Consider the following 17,363-nt stretch of genomic DNA (forward strand, 5'->3'; position numbering starts at 1 on the left):
AACATATTTAAATTAAATAATTTAAATAAAATAAAATAAAATAAAATAAAATAAAATTATAAATTAGGATTTTTTTTATTAAAATTATAAAATTTTAAAAATAACATAATAATAATAATAATAATAATAATAATAATAATAATAATAAAACATTAAAAATAATAAAAAAACATTAAAAATAAACATTAAAAAAATATTTTGAAAAAATAAAAGTTAAAATAAAAATAAAAAATAAAAAAAATCTTACCACCCTCCACCCCTTCCCCCTCAGCCCACCCCACCCACCCCCTTCCTCACCCCCCAACCCTCCCCACTCCACCCTCCCCATTCGTTCGAGCCCCAGAGAGTGGCCAAAGGGTCGTAGGCTGATTTTGGGAATCGGCCTGCGGCCCTTTGAACTTTGGCCCGAGGCCCAGGTGCGTGAGGAGAGTGGAGTGGTGATAGAAGGGGGTGGATGGGGAGCGAGGGAGGGGGGATGTCACGCCCCTACCCTGGTGGTAGTCTTTCAACTCCATGAAGGGGGGGTGCGACACCGCCACCCGTTTTCTTTTTAATAATACTCACAAGTGTGGGCTACACCTAACATTCCATACTCAATTTATTTTTCACTTCCTATGTATTACATTAATATACACAACAGAAACATTCAATTAGTCTTGTTTCATCATTATTACCATTTACACATATACATAGTAGAAAATTAATGGGAGGGGCAACTCCCTGAATATGAGTCTGCCCACAATGATAATAACAATATTTCATAAAATACAATTACATTCTTTGTGAGAGAACCTCAACTTCTCTTTAGGAATTTCTGTCAAAATGTACAACTTGGCTTGCATCGTGCAGCCTTGCTTGAACAACTGTTCAGAGTGCCCACCGGTTCTACTACCTGTCACACATTTAAAAACTCGTTCACGAACCCATTCAAAAAACCATTCAGCGCACCATTGAGGATTTCGTTCAAAACCACCGTTTAGAAAACCATTCAGTGCACTGTTTATTATTTCGTTCAAAACCACTGTTCAGAGAACCGTTCAGGAAATCATTCAGGATTTCGTTTAGAACTGTCGTTTAGAGAACCATTCAAGAAATCATTCAGGATTTCGTTCAAAACAATCGTTTAGAGAACCGTTCAAAATTTCGTTTAGAACCATTGTGCAAAGAACCGTTCAGAAAAATCGTTCAGGATTTCGTTCAGAACCGCCATTCAGAGAACTGTTCAGGAAATCATTTAGGATTTCGTTCAGAAAACTCGTTCGAACGCCCATTCAAAAACTCGTTCGAACACCCGTTTAGAAACCTTAGTTTAGAAACTTATTCGAACACCTGTTTAGAAACCTTCATTTAGAAACTCGTTCAGATGGTTGTTCACTCGACCATTCAGCACACTGTTTCTGCACTTCGGCTCCTCGGTCTGGTGCTATGGTCAAGAGCCATCTGCACCTTCTCTACATCTACCCTTTGGCTCGCCCTCACCTTGAGCTCACACTTGTGAACTTGGAAACTTGTTGTTTTTCCTCTCCATGCATTTGCGCATATATATATATATATATATATATATATATATATATATATATATATATATATATATATATATATATATATGCCTCCGCATGAATATGGCATTGGTCGGCCTGCCCAGGCTAACCTACCAATTCATCCAACTGTGCCCCCAACTCACGTTGGCTTGCCCATGTCGCCGCCTCGCCAGGTCCACATGTACGATATAAGTTTCCCTTCATCAAGTTCGCACACTTAGTCAGATTTCAATTTTTCGATCTTCGTTGGCTCGTCGCACTCATGCCCTGGGCACCTTTAACCGATTTCCCCATTTCGTCATACTTCACCAACTCGTCCCATTGCGCAACTGACTCGCCCACTCACCAACTCATTGCACCACCTACTCATCGCACTTCCAGCTCGTTGCACATAACTGGGAGCATGCCCACTGAACTCGTCACACGCCAATCGCCGACTTGTGGGCTTGACATACTCCCCCATTCTAAACAGTTGTCTTCCTCGACAACACCATGATATGACATCGCAAAGTGTCATTATATCCGACTTCTAAAATGTCCATGCTACCCACCTCTGCTTCGTCATCGCATAAACCATAAACGTTCATGTCTCCTTGAATCGGAAATTCTCCTCAATACATGATAATCAACCACCTCCATTGCAATCTCCATATGCTGCCCCACCGTGGAAGGTTGGCCCCTCCATGTCAAGCTACATGCCCACTGTAACATATTGTATCGACTCCATCATGTATCGTCATCGTGTGAACTGCTGCCATGATACTTCAACACAATGCTAACATATCTCATTACACTGACGCCCCCCATGATTCGAACTAGTTGGGTGATCAGTCTAACTATCACACTCAAACCATAAGAATGTACCTCCTCATTCCATCATCGGTCATTTCTCCTAGCATCCTATCACAACATCAACTCGATCAAGGATCCATCTTCATCTCCATCAAAATGTACGCCACGCCCAAGTCCATGAAGTAATCTCCATCTCATCCACAAAATGTTGTCCATCATGTTTGGTGCCGATGCACTACAAATCAGCGACATCTATGCCAACATCATCACCGATATGTATGTAAGATCCATCTCCTCAAAGTGAAGAGATCCTCCCATCAAACTGACTCTCAATGTGCCACATCCAGGTCCATGAGGCAAACTCGATAAATCTGCAATGTGCCATCCCTCAAGGCTACCAAAGAAACAAGTATACACCTGTCTCATCTCCCATGTGCTTTGCAGGATCATAGACCAATCAAATTCCATGTGTCAAAGTGGTTAAGTCTTAGCTCAACCTACGCCCAAGTGTTGCCACCAAAGCATCATCATCGCCGCAACTCCATCACTCCAAAGTGTCTCATATCGATCCTTCACATAAAGTCACTCTCTCGAGCACATCCGATAAATGTACTCAAAAGTATGCACCCCATACTGCATCAAATTCCGTGACCTCATCTCCTCAATGCATCAGATCCTCCAAGTCCACTATCATATGATGTCCCAAAAAGTCACGACCTCATGTCATCATGAGCTCCGTGAGTCATCTCTAACCAACATCCTAGCAAGAATACATGTCTCAGCCCCCAAAGGTCTCTACAAGATGCCTCAACTCCCCATGTAGTAGGAATGCTCCATAGTCTGATCATAACTCCACCAAGTCCATGCCTTTGTACAAAAGTGCACAACCTCTCCATCGGCTCATAAGTAAAATATCTCCATGTCACATCAGCAAATCCATCCACAGAACATCCCTGCCTTGGCACTCCTCATTGGATGCCCATAAGCGACACCTCTCCAAGTGATCCTGCATAATGTCCCTACATAGGACTGCCATGATCCATCTCTCCAACTCGATGTCCATGACTCAAGTTTCCCATGTTGTCCAACTAAGTAGACCCATCACAACATCGATCATCCTCATCCAAGTGTCAACTAGGTCTAGTGCCCATAGTCACCCAAAGCATATATATCATCAATTCATATGAGTCCCTTCCACCATATCTCCCCCGCTAAAGGTCCCACTAAGACTTCCTCTCGGTCCCGGCCATGAGAAGTCCACCCAAGTATCATCAAAACCAAGTGTGTGCCCTTTCTCCAATCAGTCCATGACTCATGCCGAGCACTTAGCCAATTTCTCCATATGGCTAAAGCATGACCCATTCCTCTACAATGATCATCACGTTCCTCCCTTGTCATGGGCATTTTCACCTTCTGCCATAAGGTCACAAACAACCCCAACAAGCTCTGCAATAGTCAATGGTCCTTGCTTCTCCATACAAGGTCTCATCATAGACATCCACAGTAAAATATTCCACTGCATCGGCAAACTGATTTTTCCCTTTCCTTGATATGGTCCATCTACCAAAAGATCCAATGAAACACAAGTAGTAATAGGAATACTTACTTCATCATGAGGCTCCTCCATGTGAGTATCCTCATCCACCAATGTCTGCAAACTGCACGATCTTGGTCCAACTTGATCAATTTCAAGTTCTTCCTCCATCGTTGTCATATCTGCAACATCCTCAAACATCAAGACTTTTTCTTCTTCATCGCACTCTGCAGCTACATCCTATTCCATTGCCCATCCAAGTTGAAGAAGTTCGTCTTCAACATTCCCTTCCAAGACTTCAAGTTCATCTCGAATCCATGGGTTCTCTTCTTTCATCTGCTTCAACCTATATAAGGTCAGCAAGAGCCTCCCTTGGCATTCTTCCAAACCTGCCATGTCTTGTCATTCAGCTTGGCCCAAGCACAATGCTTCACCCCTGCTAAACCTGTCACGAAGTGTAACACTTCACCTCTATGCCTGGATCAACTGAATCAACCTTTGATACCAACTATCACAAAGTGATAGTTGGATGAGGTTCTCTTCAAATCTTCAACAAAGACCTATAGAAAATCAAGGCCTCTGATACCAACTGTCACACCTCTACCATGGCGGTAGCCTTTCAACCGCATGAAGAGGGAGGGGGGCCAGGTGCAGCACCACCACCCATTTTCATTTTAACAATACTCACAAGTGTGGACTACGCCTAACATTGCATACTTAGTTTATTTTTCACTGTCTAAGTATTACATTCATATACACAGTGGAAACATTCAATTAGTCTTCTTTCATCATTATTACCATTTACACATATACACAGTGGATAATTAATGGGAGGGGAAACCCCCTGAATATGAGTTTGCCCACAATGATAATAACAATCTTTCATAAAATACAATTACAGTCTTTATGAGAGAACCCCAACTTCTCTTCGACAATTTCTGTCAAAATGCACAACTTGGCTTGCACCGTGCAACCTTGCTTGAACAACCGTTCAGAGTGCCCATTGGTTTTATTGCTTGTCACACGTTCAACAAACTTGTTCACAAACCCATTCAAAAAACTATTTAATGCACTGTTTAGGATTTCACTCAGAAAACCGTTTAGGAAATCGTTCAGGATTTCACTCAAAACTGTCGTTCAGAGAACGGTTTAGGATTTCGTTCAGAGAACCGTTCAGGAAATCGTTCAGGATTTCATTCAGAACCACCGTTTAGAGAACCATTCAAGAAATCATTCAGGATTTCGTTCAGAACTGCCATTTAGAGAACTGTTCAAGAAATAGTTCAGGATTTCATTCAGAAAACTAGTTTGAACGCTGGTTCAAAAAGGTGTTCGAACACCCATTCAGAAACTTGTTCGAACACCTGTTCAGAAACCTTTGTTTAGAAACTCATTTGGCCGGTCATTCACCCGACCGTTCACTGCACTGTTTCTGCACGTCAGCTCCTCGGTTTGTTGTTGTGGTCAACAGCCGCCTGCACCTTCTCCACGTCCACCCTTTGGCTTTCCTTCACCTTGAGCTCGCACTTATGAACTTGGAAATTTGTTGTTTTTCCTCTCCATGCGTTTGCCTATATATATGCCTCTGCATGAATATATCATGGGTCGGCCTACCTAGTTGGACTTTCTAGTTCATCCAATTGCGCCCCCAACTCACATCCGCTCGCCCATGTCACAACCCCACCAAGTCCACATGTGCAATATAAGTTTGCCTTCGCCAAGTTTGCACAGTTAGCTGAATTTTGGTTTTTCGACCTTCGTTGGCTTGTTGTGCTCATGCCCCGGGTGCCTTTAACTAACTGCCCTAGCTCATCGCACTTCACCAACTCGTCCCATCGTCACAACCTTTCATTACAACCGACTCGCCCACTCACCGACTCGTTGCATGCCAAGCTTGTCACACATAACCGGGAGCATGCCCACCCAACTCGTCGGACACCAACCACTGACTTGTGGGCTTGACAGGGGAGGTAGCTTGGAGTGGGGAGGGGAGGGAGCGTGGGAGGATTGGTGGGGTGGGGCAGGGAGGGGAATGGAAGGGGAGGTAGGCAGGGCGACGACGGTGGGGTGGGATAGAGGGAGGAGGAGGAAGGTGTTGCGATATATATATATATATATATATATATATATATATATATATATATATATATATATATATATATATATATATATATTGTTTATTTTTTAATTATCTATATATATATATATTTTGAATTTTTGTTTTTTAATTTTAATTATTTTGAATTATTTTATTTATTTTTAACCTTTGTTTATTTTCTATTAATTTTCTAATTTTAGTTTTTCTTTTTTAAATGAGATTTTTTATTTTTTATTTTTATTTTTAACATAAAAAAATGGTTTTTTTCTTAAATTATATATTTTTTATTTTAATTTTTTGATTTTTGATTTATTTATTTTTTGTTTTTTTATTTTACTTTTTATTGAAATTTTTAATTTTTACAAGTAAATTTTGGTTTTTGTTTTTTTACATTTTTATGTTTTTATGTTTTTGTTTTTTATCTTTTTATACATTTTTGATATTTGATTTATTTTAATTAATACAAACATTTTCGGAAGAAATCACATTAAAAGAATTAGGTGGATGCATTTCGAACCAAATTATGTGGTTCATCATCAGGACAGGATGAAGAATCCAATCATAGCTGTAAGTTAAATAGGGAGATGACCCTTCTAACAGCTAAATGGAAATGGCTATAAAAATGGCTATATTTGACTAGTTGAGGAAAAAGAGAGAATAAATATTATTAAATTGAGAAACCAATTTTAATTAGTTTGATTTGAATTTTTTTATTAGTTATTATTTATTTATGATTTGTTAATTTTTAATTATATGCTTAATTAATAATATAATTTTAGATTTAAGGCTTCTGTGGGAGTTTTTTGATTCATGATCCGGATTGACCACAGTCTTCAGTTCATTCTGCCAACGTTTCAAACCCCAAAGGGGGTCCATCATCAGGACAAGATAGAAAGAATAAGAATGAGAGATTATTGAGAGAGAAGAGAATTGCGACCTGAAAATAAATACAAGAACCCTAAATTCATAAATAAAAGCCGACATATAATTTTTAATTATTATTTTATTCATAATTTTCTATTTATTAGAACAGGTTTTTATTATTTAAAATTTTTACTATAATTAAAATATATTAATTATTAAAATTTTTATATTAATTATTAAAATTTTTACTCTAATTAAATTACATTAATTAATATAACTGAATTATAATAATTATATTAATATATAAATAATATATATAATATATATAAACTATAATTGATTTATATAATTATTCCAATTAATTAATTTATATATTCAATAAAATAAATTACTATAATTTAATATAATTTATAAGATTTTATAATTAATATAAATATAATCAAATATAAATTAATTTATATTAATTTGTATTAATATAATTATATGATTATATAAATTTTCTTTAATTGTTTTAATTTATTCTTTTCTTTTTATTAGATCAGGATTTTAATTATTAAATTTATGAATAAATTTTTATCATAATTAAAATCTATTAATTATTAAATTATAAACAAATATTAAAATCTATACTATAATTCATTTATATTAATTAATATAACTAGATTATATTAATTATATTAATATATATAAATTATAATATATATAAATTAATTATAATTTATATATATTAATATAATTAATATAATCTAGTTGAGTAAAAAAAAAAAAAAAAAGTTAAGCATATGGCTTGAAAGTGAAAGTAAGCGGGCTAAAGGCCAAGCAGGTTTCAGAAGGCATCACTCAGCCACAGACCACCTTATTACGCTAAGGATCATTGCGGAGGAATGTCGTAATGATAAATCCAATTTATTCTGCTGCTTTGTAGACTTTAGAAAGGCTTTCGATACGGTTCCTAGATACAACCTTTGGAATAGGTTAGAAGAGCTAAAGGTTCCTCTTGAGTTAAGAGCTGCTGTTATAAGGCTATACGAGAATGTAATTGCCAAGCTAAAGAACAATGAGGGGTGGTCAAAAGATATTAAGTGTAACATCGGAGTTAAACAAGGTTGCTCCCTCTCCCCTACTCTATTTGGCATTTACATCGATAAGCTCGAAGGTTATTTAGAAGAAGCAGGATGTGGTGGCACAATCTTAGCTGGGATAGTCATTATCCTTCTTCTCTATGCTGACGATATTGTTCTTCTGGCAAGGTGCCCTTCTGATCTTGATAAGCAACTCAAGCTTCTTAAGGATTTCTGCTCTACCATGGGTATGACTGTTAACATAGACAAAACAAAAGTTATGATTATCAAATCTAAGAAGGACACTTGCGCTAATTTTACGTATGACAATAATAACTTGGAGGAAGTGTATTCTTACAAGTACCTAGGAGTTGATATCCATCACAAGCTCAACTGGAACCATAGCATCGAGAAAAGAATCAATGGGGGATGGAAAGCTTATTTTGGTCTTGAAAATAATTGTAAAACAGCAAACCTCGTAATGTGGGATAAAAAGAAGTTCCTCTTTGAAACTTTAGTCACTCCTGTTATCTTATATGGCTGTGAAGTTTGGGGCTGCAGCATCTCCAGAGAATCATGGAGGAAGATTGAGCAAATCCAGAAGCGTTTTATAACTTATAACCTGAAAATTAAAAGTAATACACCCTATCCTATTCTCCTTATAGAAGCAGGTCTTTCTTCTATTGAGAGCCTAGCTATGCTCAGGTTTCTGATGTACAAGCACAAGCTCAATAACATAGACAATCATAGACTTCCTAAGCTAGCTTTAAATTCCAGCCAAAATCACCTAAGGCTTAACCGAGGATGGCATAAGGACACAAGGGCCTGGTTAAACTATTGGGAGATCAATGAGAATGATGCTTTGCAAAACACAAATAACATTAAAGATATTGTTACTTCTAAGTTCAAAGAAAACTTGTGGTGTGAGAAAGATTTAGCGTCTAAACGAAAATTAAGTTATTATAAGAAGGTCATCAACCCCACCGTTGAAGATCAAAAGTATCTCTCTATTCTAACTAGCTCAAAAAAGAAAATTAATATAGCAAAGATTAGAACGAATTCTCATGAGCTCCATAGTGAAACTGGCCGCTGGGTAGTTCCTAAAACGCCATGGATGGAAAGGATCTGCCATATTTGTGAGAATAGGAGCATCGAGGATGAAAACCACTTCCTCTTAGAGTGCCCTGCATACAACCACATTAGATCTGAATTTCACAACCTTTGTTACAATACTGACCTTCCTAGCCTTTTACAATGCCAAAATTATAGTGAACTCGGGAGGCTTCTCTCCAAGCTTTTTGAGCATAGGAATAAAATCTTAAATCAAAATAAATAATTTGTCTTTTTAGGTCCGATAGATCATTATTTGGTCTCAGCGGACGTTAACCATCATCATCATCATCATCATTAATTAATATAAATGAATTATAGTATAGATTTTAATATTTGTTTATAATTTAATAATTAATAGATTTTAATTATCATAAAATTTATTCATAAATTTAATAATTAAAATCCTGATCTAATAAATAGAAAAGAATAAATTAAAACAATTAAAGAAAATTTATATAATCATATAATTATATTAATTATATTAATACAAATTAATATAAATTAATTTATATTGATTATATTTATATTAATTATATAAATCATATTAATTTATATTAATTATATTAATTATTTTAAAAATCTTATAAAATCTTATAAATTATATTAAATTATAGTAATTTATTTTATTGAATATATAAATTAATTAATTGGAATAATTATATAAATCAATTATAGTTTATATATATTATATATATTATTTATATATTAATATAATTATTATAATTTAGTTATATTAATTAATGTAATTTAATTAGAGTAAATTTTTTAATAATTAATATAAAAATTTTAATAATTAATATATTTTAATTATAGTAAAAATTCTAAATAATAAAAACCTGTTCTAATAAATAGAAAATTATGAATAAAATAATAATTAAAAATTATATGTCGGCTTTTGTTTATGAATTTAGGGTTCTTGTATTTATTTTCAGGTCGCAATTCTCTTCTCTCTCAATAATCTCTCATTCTTATTCTTTCTATCTTGTCCTGATGATGGACCCCCTTTGGGGTTTGAAACGTTGGCAGAATGAACTGAAGACTGTGGTCAATCCGGATCATGAATCAATAATATAATTAAACTAAGAGTCAAATAAATAGTAGATATTATTTTACGGGAATTCAAACTAATGGTCAAAGGGTAAAATAATAATTACTAATAGGTATATTATCAATTAAATAGATTATAACTAACTAAAAACTAACATAGTTGTAATTGTCCCCTTGCCACCCCCCGATTGGTTGGGCTTTGGGGTGGTCGGGGAATATTTTTTTTTTTTTTTTTTTTTTTTTTTTTTTTTTTTTTTTCTGTAAGTTTTTAATTTTCTTTTATTATTATTATTTTATTTGTCTAGCAAGTCAATCCCATTATGTGCAAATTGATAGTTGATTTTAAAGTTTTTGTTATAATGAATTGAGTCTACCCCCACAATGTGTCAATTTCATGGTTGGTCTTTAAGTTTTCAATACAGTTGGTTGAATTCACCTACACTGCGTGTCAATCTGATAGTTGATTTTTATTTATTTTTGAATATATCAAGTTGTCTTAGGCTAAGATTTTAAAATCGCTATACATTTAGCATTTAAAAAAAATATTGTTTGTATGATAATTCTTTCATTCAAGTTTTTTTTTATAATAATAATATTTTTTTGTAAGTCATAATTTGAGTTTTGACGATCGGGCGCTCTGCAACTCGAATTAGGGTTTCAGAAATACCTGCTACGGCAGGCTCCCCTGACAGCGCCCGTTTTTGGCAGAACACAGAAGAACTGTAGGTTCTTACCTGTTGGTTTTTGAATGAAGGAAAACATGAATCCCCCTCAGGGGGAGGGAGACGCGCCTCCCCCAAAAAACGACAACCAAAAGAGCCGGATCGATGACTCGGACAGCGAAGACAAGCACAATGATAGCAACGCTGAAAGCAGTAAGCAGTTAAACCCTGAACAAGCACAGAAAGACAAGCCTAAAGCAAGTTCTTCCACCTGTAAGCCAGTCGCCACACACAGGCCAAAAGTGGAACTACCCAGCCATCGAATCAATGCCAGAATACAGTTTATGAGGGATCATGCTCTAATTGGCAAATTTATTGGAATATGGCCAAATGAGAAAGCGTTAAGAAGCTGGATTAACGCCAAATGTAATCCAAAAGGACACATAACTCTGCACCTAGGGCCAAAGGGGTTTTTTACTGCAGTCTTTAACTGCCTGGAAGATAGAAATAGGGTTTTGGATGGAGGTCCATACTTCTTTAACTCTGTCGGACTTTTTCTCAAAGGATGGATTGAACGTTTCAATCCAGATAAGGAAGACTTAAGCTGTGCACCTGTGTGGATAAGGTTGTATTCGCTACCGTGGGAGTACTGGGAAGAGGAGTCCCTCAAGGCGATTGGTAATGCTCTAGGCGAGTTCATCAAGGTAGCAGAGGAAACGAAGTCATGCAGATACACCTCATATGCCCGGATCTGTGTTTACATGGACCTCAAACAAGCTCTGCCAGATACGGTAAGTCTCTTTCATGAAGATGTTGAATGGATACAGTTGATAGATTATGAGCATGTACCTTTTAGGTGCAGGAAATGTCATGATTTAGGACACCTCTACAGAGACTGCCCACTGAATAGGAAGCCCCCCTCTCAAATGGATTCAGAAAATCCAACGCCTGATGGTTTTACTAAAGTGCTGAATCGCAGAAGAGGACATAAAAAATCATCAGCCACCACCAAGACCAATCCGGTTGATCCATCAAAGCCCTCAACAAGCAATAGCTTCGCAGCCTTAGCCAATGATGACATGCAAGATCCAGATAATACACCCTCAAATGAAAAGGAATCCAGCAAGGCAAAGATTAACGGATCTCAACCGCAGCCAGGGGAAAAAGTAGTAGAAGAATCGGCTCATCTCCCTAAAACTGCATCCCAGACCTGGAGCTTCCTTGGAATGGAAATAGATGATACAAATCGCAGTGTAGTGGCCGAGAAGGAAAGTGATGGAAACTTTCAAGAACCCCAGATCATGGAGGAGGACATAGAATCTATTGACATTGGTGAGCTGGACATTCTAGGCCTAGAACAAGCCTGTAAAACAGGAAACTTCGACAAAATACCTGATAGACAAGTGGATAATCTGGTGGAATTCCTCAATCGAGCTTAGAAAAAGTACTCTCTAGGAGTTCATATTGGCAGTCAATGGGATGGGAAATTTATCACCAAAGACAGTAAAAAGAGGGGAAGGAAAACCACTCTGGAAAGAGCTATCAAGATAGGAGAAGTGTTGGTTGAATCAGGCCGATATGCCAAGTTAACCAAGTACTTCAATGTCAACCCCAAACCTTCTCAATGAAGTTGATCTCATGGAATATTAGGGGGCTCAACAGCCCAAGGAAAGGCAGACTACTAAAAAACATGCTCATGCAGGAAAAACCAACCATTCTCTTTCTGCAAGAAACAAAATGTAACTCGATAGTCTTGGAAAAAATAGCAGCAAAGGCCTGGACGGGAGGGTTAGTAACAGCTGTTGATGCTCAAGGGGCATCAGGAGGACTGGCAATGCTCTGGGATGCGCGAGTAATTCAACTGGATAATATACATGCAAATAAGAACTTCGTTCAAGCAATATTTCACATAATCGGCACCAATATCAATGGCCATATGACAAATTGTACTTCCCTCAGGAAACCATGCACAAAGCTGAAATTCTGGACACCTTATCGCAGCTGAACTCAGAAAGGCTGCACCCGTTATGGATATCTGGAGGTGACTTTAATATGATAGCAAGAATGGAGGAAAAAAAGGGAGGCAGAAGCAGAAGCAATAGAGATGGGTCCATATTAAAAGATTTTATTCATAATAACTAGCTGATTGATCTCCCTTCAAATAATGGCCTATTCACCTGGAACAACAAAAGGGCAGAACCAAACCAAATAGCCTCTCGTCTCGATAGATTTCTTATATCAGACAATGCAACTCACATAGGTGGAGAATTCATTGCCTCTATCCTTCTAGTTTCGGGCTCTGATCATTGGCCAATAGCTCTCCATTGGAATCGCCCCGGCAACAGTATTAGGCGCCTCTTCCGTTTCGAGGCATTTTGGTTAACTCATCCTGAGTTTAATGAATTTTTCAGAACAACCTGGCTCAAGTTCAATCCCTCGGATGGCACCAAAATGTCTATTTTCCAACGGAAGCTGAAGTATCTCAAAGGAGAAATTAAATGCTGGAACCATTCCACTTTTGGCAACATCTTTAAAGCTCAGGCAACCCTCAATCAAGAAATGAAGATCATTCAGCAAAGGATCATCACAGAAGGGCGTTCTGAGGATCTAGCAAAGAAGGAGCAATACATAGAAAACCAAATCCTTCAAAGGGCTTTACAGGAGGAAACTCTTTGGAGGCAAAAATCAAGGGTTAAGTGGCTGAAGGATGGTGAAAAGAATACGAAATTATTTCACAAAACTACAGTGCAACGAAGAATGAATAATCATATTTCCCACATCAAAAATGATCAAGGAAGCAGAATTGAAACCCATGAAGGTATTGAAGAGGAGTTCCTCAGATACTTCAAAAAGGCGCATCAAGAACCCAACATAGATCGAACAGAGGCTATTGATAAAGTCATCAGACACATTCCCAAATTAATCACTGAAGAACATAATCTTCTCCTCCTCAAGCCCACAAGCCTTCAGGAGGTTGAGACTGCTGTGCATCAGCTGAAAGCAGGGAAAGCGCCAGGGCCGGATGGATTCACTTCCAACTTTTTCCACAATTTCTGGGATCTAATCAAAATGGAAGTCTGGCAAGTTGTTGAAGAATCACGCACTTTGAGATGGATGTACCCAGGACTGAATGCAACCTTCATTGCATTAATTCCCAAAGCAGAGGAATCTAATACTCCAGACAAATATAGACCGATTGCTCTTTGTAACATCATATACAAAATTGTCTCTAAGGTGATAGCTTCCAGATTGAAACCTCTGCTCCCTCTTATTATCTCTCCAGAACAATCTGGATATGTGGAAGGCCGACAGATCACGGATGGAATTATTTTAACTCATGAAATAATCCACTCCCTGAAGCATTCAAAAAAACCAGGTATGTTGCTCAAAATTGATTTATCTAAAGCTTTTGATAGTCTAAGTTGGGTGTACATACAAAAAATTCTAAATGCCTTTGGATTTGCCCCTTCTTGGGTTAGATGGGTTATTAATCTTTTATCCTCCTCGTTCTTCTCTATTCTTATCAATGGTATCCCGTCGCCTACGTTCCGTCCCTCCAGGGGTATCAGATAGGGAGACCCGCTCTCGCCTTTTCTTTTTGTCATTTTAGCTGAAGGATTGGGTCGCAACATTAAATCTGCTCTACTTTCCCAAAGCCTCAAAGGCCTTTCTTTTCACCATACTCCCTCCTACTCTCATCAGCAATTCGTGGACGATAATATGCTATTTGGTCATCCCTCTGTTCAAGAAGCTCATATCTTCAAATCCATCCTTTCAAATTTCTCTGATGCTTCTGGGGCCCTCATTAACAGAGTCAAGTCTCAAATTTTCTTCTTTAATACCCCTCCTCCCACCCAAAGAGCCATAGCCCGCATTCTTGGCTTTACCATCGTGTCTCTTCCATCTAAGTACCTGGGAGCCCCCTTAATTGCCTCTGCTCTCAAGCATTCTTCCTGGAAAGACCTTTTAGAAAAGCTAGAAGCAAGACTGTTCCTATGGACTCACAGAGCTCTCAACATGGCCAGCAGGCTGGTGCTTATTAAAGTTGTTCTTCATTCCATGCCCCTTTACCTTTTCTCTATTCTCGCAACTCCTAAATGGGTTCTTAAAGAAATAAAGCAGCTTCAGCACAATTTCTTATGGGGTAATTCATGTCCCAATCGAAAGTGGGCTCTGGTCAAATGGGACAATGTCTGTCTTCCAAAGAAAGCTGGAGGTATTGGGCTAAGAGACCCAGGGCACAGTAATGTGGTAATGGGCGCCAAAATTTGGTGGAGATGGCTCTCAAATCCAAGCACTCCCTGGGCCTCCCTATGGACGGCAAAATATGCGAACAATACCCCCATAGAGGATAGAATCAGAATGTCAGAAGTAAGTACAGGTTCAGTTATCTGGAATTCAGCCATTCAACATCGAAATCTAATACAACAGCATAGCTTCTGGGATGTTAAGAATGGTAACACAGCACGGTTCTGGGAAGACTCCTGGCAGCAACTCCCAAAACTCAAAGACATTATCTCCAACCTTCCAGAACAAGATATAAATCAGTTCAACAAGGCGAGTCAATTCTGGGACCCTTCATCCACACAAGAATACAGAAAATGGAAGAAAGCCAATCAGATTATACCGCACAACACAGAGCAAACTCAGCTCTCTCTTTCCTCAGAATTACAAAAGCGACAAATCCTCTCCTCAGTAGGAATGGATGCTCTCAGATGGGGATATGAGGAGAAAGGTATTTTCACCACTAGGGAAGCATACAAAGTAATTATTAAGGAAAGGATAACCAAAGATATTTTATGGGATAAGATCTGGAATTCATCTAATTGGTCGAAGGTGTCTACTTTTCTGTGGCTTTTGTGTCATAACAATATTCTCACTTGGGATAACCTCAGAAAAACAAGTTTCTCTGGACCATCCATATTTCCTAACTGCAAGTAGGCAGAGGAATCAACATTACATCTAATGCAAACCTGTCCGCTAGGAAGGAAACTGTGGGAAAAGGTTACATTCCATTGTCAAAAAGAAGGCAGAGTGCATGGGGATATTAAAGGCACTCTTCGTACTTGGAGTCAAGATCCATATCAAAGCAAACTCTTAAACACATTGTGGCAGCTTATTCCTGGTCTACTGATGTGGAACATTTGGAAAGAGAGGAATAGGAGAATTTTCAAAAATCAATCAATGTCTATTGAGCAGATATGGACTGGGCTAAACCAAAATATTAAAGAAACCCTATCTATCAAAGCCTGGTCCCAAGAAGATTATCCATCACTCCCGCAGGAACAAACTGTCTGGGCCAACTGGAAGATTCACTTAGATCTTCAACTCACTACTAATGAAAATCCCACTAGGTGTCACAATCCTCCAATAAGTTGGACTCCACCACCAATCAACATGTTTCAACTCAACTTTGACGGAGCTTCGAGGGGTAATCCTGGGAAAGCAGGATATGGAGGAGCCTTCAAAAACCATTAGGGAATTCCCTTACTAACCTTTCTTGGCTCAAAAGGCTGGAACACCAATAATGCAGCAGAATTGGAAGGATTGTGGAGAGGTCTTAATCTTGCTCAAGACAAAGGATTTTTTCCACTAATTATTGAAGGGGACTCGCAAATCATCATAAACATGGCCACAAAGCTCATGCAAGGATCCCCCATTCATAAAGTCAGTAGCAGCTGGAGAATGGCTCAAAGACTTGAGCTAATAAACCAATGGCTCTCTCAACACCAAGCAATCTCCTTCAAACATATCAGGCGGGAAGGAAATAAGTTGGCTGACTTTCTTGCTAATCTAGGAGTGGATACCGAAATGGAGTTCTTTGATGGCCCAATATCCAGCATAGCCTCAGAGAACCAACTCTCAGACTTTCATACCATTGTGAAGAATGACATGTATCAGAAGGTGGCTACACCCCCGGATGCGGGTGTTATTATTATGGGTTAATGAACCGCATGCAACCACGGCAGCTGTCCTGGCACTTGGACGGTTCTAGCAGCTCACACACTCCTGCAGCAGATGATATGAAAGGTGAAGAGCGCAGAATTAAGGCTCTGGTAATGGCATTCAATGCGCATCCGGCTCGAGGAATTCGGCAAGGCGATTTAACCATGGCGCGCTCCCTGGTTTCTGCAGATGATATTCGAAGCCCCTTCTTCCTTTGCTCGCTTTTTTTTCCGCACCCCTGCTCTATTCAGGGTGTCTGGAAGCTCCTCTGGTCTCTCAATTCGGTTTGTTCAGCTTGTGTCTGGTCCCCTCCCCTCCAGTTCTGGTCATCTTCTCTGCCTAAGTTCCCTGTGCATCCAGCTATGGCTCGATGTCGCGGCGTCCCACGTCGTGGAGGTAATTCGGGTAATCGCGGAGTCTCTCGTCGTCGTGGTGGTTCTGCTCCTCAGAACATCACTCCTTTAGCCTCTGCCTCTCCATCCTCCCCGCCTTCTGATCATTCTCGGCCCTCTCTGAATAGTTCCTTTCAAACCACCTGGTTTAAGTTCAGGAGCAGGCTCAATAAGCCTTTAATCTCTGCCAATATCACTGTAATTTTTATGGAGGAGGAAGATGAGCTCACTAGCTCGGACAACATCTCCATGGCTCAGTCTCAGTCTCAGAATACGAGCGAATTTCAGGGTGAGATTGCTGGGGTAGTACTCA

The 17,363-nt window shown here is 38.4% G+C and overlaps 1 protein-coding gene across 1 annotated transcript; it reads left to right on the plus strand.

The window, feature by feature from the left end:
* The first annotated feature begins 12,402 nt into the window (after positions 1-12,402).
* On the plus strand, positions 12,403-16,658 carry LOC149265344 (uncharacterized). The gene is made up of 5 exons (XM_089403339.1): positions 12,403-12,564; positions 12,672-12,820; positions 13,124-13,946; positions 14,415-15,447; positions 16,510-16,658. The coding sequence occupies exons 1-5, from the start codon at positions 12,403-12,405 to the stop codon at positions 16,656-16,658; spliced, it is 2,316 nt and encodes a 771-aa protein (XP_089259465.1).
* Positions 16,659-17,363: the final 705 nt, after the last annotated feature.

The sequence above is a fragment of the Pinus tabuliformis genome, chromosome 6, assembly GCF_031772625.1.
Source record: "Pinus tabuliformis cultivar Carrire ecotype Pingquan chromosome 6, CPIR1, whole genome shotgun sequence".
In the NCBI taxonomy this organism is placed as follows: domain Eukaryota; kingdom Viridiplantae; phylum Streptophyta; class Pinopsida; order Pinales; family Pinaceae; genus Pinus; species Pinus tabuliformis.

What these genes read in the sequence shown, in the direction of transcription:
- LOC149265344 (XM_089403339.1), top strand. Translation starts at nt 12,403, where the DNA reads ATGCTCATGCAGGAAAAACCAACCATTCTCTTTCTGCAAGAAACAAAA. An exon ending in CAATGCTCTGGGATGCGCGA is followed by an intron (nt 12,565 to 12,671) that starts GTAATTCAACTG and finishes TACTTCCCTCAG; the next exon opens with GAAACCATGCACAAAGCTGA. An exon ending in ATGGGGATATGAGGAGAAAG is followed by an intron (nt 15,448 to 16,509) that starts GTATTTTCACCA and finishes TTGCTAATCTAG; the next exon opens with GAGTGGATACCGAAATGGAG.